General features: G+C 47.3%; 1 protein-coding gene across 3 annotated transcripts in view; it reads left to right on the plus strand.

Annotated features, from left to right (window-relative positions):
- The window catches only part of TP53BP1 (tumor protein p53 binding protein 1), a 100,010-nt gene extending 96,276 nt beyond the window's left edge, over window positions 1–3,734 (plus strand). For all 3 annotated transcript variants that reach the window (XM_075916957.2, XM_075916958.2, XM_089782142.1), the window contains 2 exons: window positions 2,682–2,827; window positions 3,401–3,734. In XM_075916957.2, coding sequence (XP_075773072.2) covers window positions 2,682–2,827; window positions 3,401–3,588 — 334 coding nt within the window. In that variant the 3' untranslated portion in view covers window positions 3,589–3,734. The remainder of the gene's footprint in view (window positions 1–2,681; window positions 2,828–3,400) is intronic.
- Window positions 3,735–6,465: the final 2,731 nt, after the last annotated feature.

The raw sequence follows: 6,465 nt of genomic DNA on the forward strand, positions 1-6,465 counted from the left end.
TTCTCCGTAATGTGGTGAGTACTTCCTCCTCCTTTGTTTGGTGCGGTGGGCAGTCCATCTCCTGTGACAATCTGCCTTTGGCCGTGGACACAAAGAGAAGCAAAACTCAAATAAAGAAGAGCAGCTGCAGCTGTCTAGCCGAATTGTCTAATGGGGAAGGTCTGTGTCTGTATCAGACACTACACCCCCCCCCCCCAACCCCATAGTACAGAAATTATTCTCTTTGTCATGTGATCTTGGGTTCCATTAGGACATGGGCTTTTGGGGAGCAAACAGACGTGCAGCAGGGCAGAGGAAGCTCTATTCCTCACTTTAGTTCCTTGGGCAGATTCTAGAAAGGGGGGAGGGGGAAAAGGGCCTCCGCGAGCTGGAACCAGCGTGCCAAGCAGGTGGATCTGGCCCACAGAGGCCCTGCTGCTCCCCCACCCCCAGGCCAATTAGGGCCTGCAGAGGCCTTGCTGCACTCCTGCCCCCAGGCCAATTTTCGAAGTGGCCCCAGCAAAAAATTATTGCCCACCCCTTTAGTTTCACCAGCCGACCTCTTTTGTCCCCTCTGCTTTTAACTCCTACACTGCCATGTTCAAGAGCCAGTGTTTCCCAGGTGCTAGGAAAAAGGGAATTCTGAGGAAGGTTGGACTTCATCCATGTGGGAGCCAACAGTATGAGCAAAGGGAGGTTAGTTAAAATCAAGGACAACTTGAGAGGGCCCTATGGAAGAGGTGTGAAGATGACTGAAACAAGTGATTTCATGAGTGAGTGAAAAAATCTCAGATAGGTCCCCTCATCCCAGTTCTCACAATATTAGAATGACTTGTAAATAGGCAGTTACTTAATTTGACGGGCCCCAAATGTGCCACCCAGCTCCTGAAAACTAACAGAGCTATTGTAAAATTTGAATGACAATTGTAGCTGATGAAGGAAAGCAGCAGATGTTGTGGACTTGAATAAAGCAGCTGCTGTTACCATATTCTTTGAGACTGGCTGTGTAGTGGATGCAGCAAAATTGTACCATTGGGATGTGCAGATGCTTATCGATTAATGGTGTTGGTTACACTCGAAGGTGTCTTTTCCCTGGGAGCTTGGTGGACAAGTTCTGCCAGCTCTACTCCCAGGGAAGAGGGCTCGCTGCTGTAGTGAAGCCGCTGCCGCAGGAGCTGGGTGGGCAGGGGCTGGCAGCCCTCCTCCCCGGGAGGCTTCACTGTGGGATCTGCAATATAAAGCTAAGCTTTATACTGCAGACCTCACAGCATGGGTAACCGTGGAACTGTTGAGATTTTCAGCACTTACATGGTTACCCCATTACACAATTTTAATGTCCCTATTGCACAGCACTACCTATTACACTTTTAGGAAAGTTCAAGACATTAAATATATGTGATAGAATTTTGTATTAATCTGCTTGCAAAAGGGAAGTAAAAGAACAATTTTAAACATGTAGGTTTTCAACTTCAAACATGATTCATTTTATTGAATAATTACTATACATAGTACATTTGACTCAGAAACTTATAAAGCTTCCATTATGCTTTCTGTAACTAACTTGAATTACTTTGTGATCTGTAACAGTACAAATTTTCTTTTCACTAAAATGACAGTTGAATAGGCAACTTGATTTCAATTTTATTAGTATGTATTTTGTATGAACTGTAATCATAATACTTGTGACTTTTTTCCGATGAAAAGCAAAAATAATTATTTAAACCTTTCACCCACCATATTCCGGTGTAAAAAGTAATGCATTTCAGCTCATTTAAGTGGCAAGATTATTTATGCAAAATAAATAAATGTGGGTAATTGTGAACTATGGCTTAATTTTGCACAAAAAATCCACAAACGAAACATTTCAAAACATATAGTAGATTAATCTTTTCCCCTTTCCAGATGATTAACATGTTAGTTGCACTAGCAAATAAACACTAAATGAGAAGACAAAACAATGGAGAGGGAACTAGAAAGAGACTGGAAATATGCAGGAAATTACAATGAAATTCCTTGGGGAAAATGCAGCTAATTACATCTGTGGAGGAGATAATCCAACCCTCCCTGCCAATATTCAGTGGAAGAGAGAAACCTGTGTTGCAGAAGTATGGGCTTGCAGTGCAGTATCGCAGCAGGAAGTCTGTAACGTTGGCTTCCTAAACAGTGGCATCTCTAATTCTAGCTATCCTCTTGATGGAACAGGGAAGTGACAATCCCTCTATAAGCAGCTGTGGTACAAATGGACTCGGGGTGTTGGGCTCAGCTGCAGGCACCTTACTACCCAAAAGATCTTAACAATTAAGAGGACAACATTAGCATACTTTGTTTCAGCAGTGCCCTCCAGCCACATCTTCTCACACATGCCTTCCACCCTTACTGAGAAGGGAGGGGGCATTGCTGCTAAAGCCTGACCTGGAACATGTGAGACCCGGGTTGTTTACCTGCTCTGCCACAGATTCATAATGTGACTGTGAGCAAATCAGTCTCTCTGTGCCTCTGTTCCCATCTCTGTAAAAGGGTTCATATACTTCCTTACCTCCAGGAATTGTTGGAGGATAAAGTTATTGATGTTTGTGAGGTGTTCAGTAGCTGCCTGATTAGATCTATGGCCCTTTGCCATCCTTGTATCCGGGAGTAAGTGGCCCTAGAATTAAGTTACTGTTTTGAGTCTTATAGGGCTCCTACTCTTTTTCTTTTTCCAGGCATCCCCGAGTGAGCCCCTTCCGTAACCTGAAGGTTCTTCTGGTATCAGACCAACAGCAGAACTTCCTTGAGCTTTGGTCAGAAATCCTCATGACCGGGGGAGCAGCATCAGTTAAACAACATTACTCGAATGACCAGAACAAAGGTACCCACCAGCCAGTGAGCCTCATGTAAATCTCAAGCAGAAGTTGGGACTTCAGTGCCTGTGCGATCTTGTGTGGCGTTAAAATGATGTAAAATTGCCTCACTGAGGGGTCAGGCTGCTGTAGTGAGAGCAGGGATAGCAGACACAGGACAGGGTAACGGATAGCTGTCTGCCTGGATAAAATGGGGAAGGCTCCCCTCTTCTGTTGACCCCTATTTGGGAATGATGCAATAGTCCAGTTGATGGTCCAGACTGCTCTTAAAAAGGGAAAACCGGGTCAGCAGTTCTGATGGCCTGTAAGCTATGGAGCGTATGTAGGATGTGAGCCCAAACAGCTGCTTGTTCCATCTGCCAAAGGCAGCTTTGTTTTTGATCTTGAAGCTCCCTCTGAGCTCCAGTTTGGTGTGTGGAGTATTTCTAACTTGACGAGATACAGAATTTTCTGAGTAGGGTTGAGGAGAGATGAAAGAAACTTCCCTGGGTCAGTGAGACTGTGCATCTCTTGTGACTGCAAGGAGGGAGGGGTCCTTTTTCTTCTTGCCCTGCCAACAGCCTGTGTCCTACTCCTTGCAGATATTTCTTTGGGTGTGTTTGACGTGGTGGTGACTGACTCGTCCTGCCCAGCTGCTGTCCTGAAGTGTGCAGAAGCATTACGGCTCCCTGTTGTGTCACAGGAGTGGGTTATTCAGAGCCTTGTTGCTGGGGAGAGAGTTGGCTACAACAAGCATCCAAAATATAAACATGACTATGACCCCTGCTAATTCCACCTTGTGTCCTGACTTCCCTGCTGGTGTGAAGACTGTGTTTTAATCAGGTTTTAAATGTCTGTGTTACTAGCCACATGCATGGATCACTGTATATAGTTTTATTTGATGGACTTTTATGATGAAATAAATGTTGAATCTCTTGTGGTAACACATTTTTTTTCCCCTCATGAGAGCCGATGACTGGGGCTATTCTTAGGGGAGGATGGTGGAGTCTTAGGCTGAGCAGCTTGGATGGTCTGAGGTTGCTCTCTTCCTAGAATGGATTTGAGGTGGGGAAGGGTGGACTTGGAAGTGCTGTGATGAGTCTGGAGGGAATTCAGGGGCAGAGCAAGTTCTGCCTGTGACCATCCTGGCATGTGTACTTGACTAGTAGGACTGCTACCAGAGAAGGCATATGATCCCCTGTGTTGGAGATGGAGGGCAGAGCAAAAAAATCGAACAGGCAGCAGTGTTTGAATAGTTAATGTTCTCTTTTAAGTAAAGGGGGAAGCAGTTTAAAAAATGAACTGTGATTAACCACAGTTAATCACATTGCTAAACAGCAGAATGCCATTTATTTAAATATTTTTGATGTTTTCACATACAAGCTCAGGGCTACAGCCCCTCCCCACCTGTCCCTTACAGGGATGCGATTAATGCACTAACTGTTTTCAGTTGGTAGCAGGTGTTAAGTGTAATTGACAGCCCTACTTTTAAGAGTTCTGGTATGAAGCAAGCTGTTTCCTCTGCAGAAACAGTATAGCATATGGCCCCTTCACACAACCAAGCAGTCGCCACAGAGTGATGGCAGGCCTTAGCCAGCTGCATTCAGATACCAAGAGCTCATGGTTTATAGCTGGCAGAGGGCTGTAATACAAAAGAGGCTGAGTAAATTATTATTATTATGCCTTCTGGCATAGCTGTAACTTATTAGAGGTGCTGCAATACTAATGAAGGAAAAGCCTCCTCCACTGCTGAAAGAAAGTATTCTGAGGGCTGAGAGAGAGCCTGCACTGCCTTGCTCTGCACCCGCCTCCCATTTTATCTGCTTTCACAGTTTGAGGACCAAACCATTTTAAAATAAAAATCTCTGCTAAACTGTCTTGTACTCATCTCCTGTGGCTATGACTTCCAGAGCATGAAGTATTGCGTTTAGTTACTGGATGCAGAGGGATTTGGGATTATTTAATCTGCAGAAGAGAAGAGTGAGGGGGGATTTGATAGTAGCCTTCAACTTCCTGAAGGGAGGTTCCAAAGAGGATGGAGAGAGGCTGTTCTCAGTGGGGACAGATGGCAGAAGGAGGAGCAATGGGCTCAGGTTACAGTGGGGGTGGTCTAGGTTGGACATTAGGAAAAACTATTTCACTAGGAGGGTGGTGAAGCACTGGAATGGGTTACCTAGGGAGGGGGTGGAATCTCCATCCCTAGAGATTTTTAAGTCTCGGCTTGACAAAGCCCTGGCTGGGATCATTTAGTTGCGATTGGTCCTGCTTTGGGCAGGGGGCTGACTCAATGACTCCTGAGGTCTCGTCCAGGATTCTGTGATTCTATAAAAGAATGAGAAGTGGGAGCAAGAAAGGCTAAATCAGCATCTCACTTCAGAAAGAGGGCTGTGCTAGCGTTATCAGTGAAGAACTTCCAGGTCTCTCATCCCATAGATAGTCAAGGACTGAATCTTTGCTTCTGACCATATTGGCAGGAAGCACAAAGATTACAATAACTTATCTTTACTTTTTTCCTTCTGTTGCAGTGGCAGAAACAATGCTCTGATGTAACCTAGCTAGAGAAAACATCATCCTGGCCAGCTCCTGGACTAAGCAGGCTTATTGCATGGGTAAAGCCAAGACAATGAATTGTGCTGAAAGAGTTGGAAGGCAGTTACCGTAGTTTCCTGGGGAGTTGTGGGGGGGGGGGGGACAATCTTTTCATTAGTGATCTTAGCACAGAAATTAGGAGTCTGTTGGATGGATGTCCTTGACAGGGTAACAAGTCTTGTGCGTAGAGGGGCAGTGGTACATGTGGTATACTAGCCGAGTTGTCAGCAACGTATGGCTCTTTTTCAGCTCGAGCTCAGCCCCCCTTTCGCTCCCTCTCCCAGCAGGGAGCCCGCACTGGTGCTCCAGCCTTGTGGCCCCCTGTGAGATCAGCATGCCAGAGCCAGCTTCTTGCAGGGGAGGGGAGGGGAGGCAGAGAGGGAGAAAGCTTTGGGCAGGGGGATGGACTCAGAGAATCATAGGACTGGAAGGGACCTCAAGAGGTCATCGAGTCCAGCCCCCCGCCCTCGATGACCTCCTGAGGTCTCTTCCAGCCCTAGGATTCTAAAGCCATGAGCCTCCCCGTCAGATCCGGCTTATGGGGAAGAAGCGGAGTTAGAAGCGGCACCGCATGCCGCCCCTTTCTGTCCTCCTTCCCCAGCTGGGGGCTTTCTCCGCTGCTCCCATTGGCCAGATTCTGGCCAATGGGAGCAGCAGGAGGCCGTGCCTGGGGTACTGCTGGGAGCAGCATGCAGCACGGAAACAAGTAAGTGCCCCACCCCCTTGCACCCCCTGCTGACACCCTAAACCCTGCTCCTGCATCCTGCCCCCCAACTGTCCACCCCCAGCCTGCTCCTTCACTCTCCCTTGCTCCTGCACCTGCACCCTCCTCCTGGCAGGACTCTGCACCCTCCCTTGCTCCTTCCTGCTCACCACTGGCCAGACCCCCTACTCCCAGCCTGCTCCTGCACCGTCTCCCACCCAGACCTTGCACCCTCACCCCTTCCTGCACCCCATCCCTATGCCACTCACTGGTAGCCCTGTCCTGCACACTGAATCCCTCATTTTTTTACCCCATCCTAGAGCCTGAGGGGCCTACAAAATTCACCCCAGAACCCCAGAAGAGTTCATCTGGCCT

Source organism: Pelodiscus sinensis, chromosome 14, assembly GCF_052426305.1.
Source record: "Pelodiscus sinensis isolate ZL-2025 chromosome 14, ASM5242630v1, whole genome shotgun sequence".
In the NCBI taxonomy this organism is placed as follows: domain Eukaryota; kingdom Metazoa; phylum Chordata; order Testudines; family Trionychidae; genus Pelodiscus; species Pelodiscus sinensis.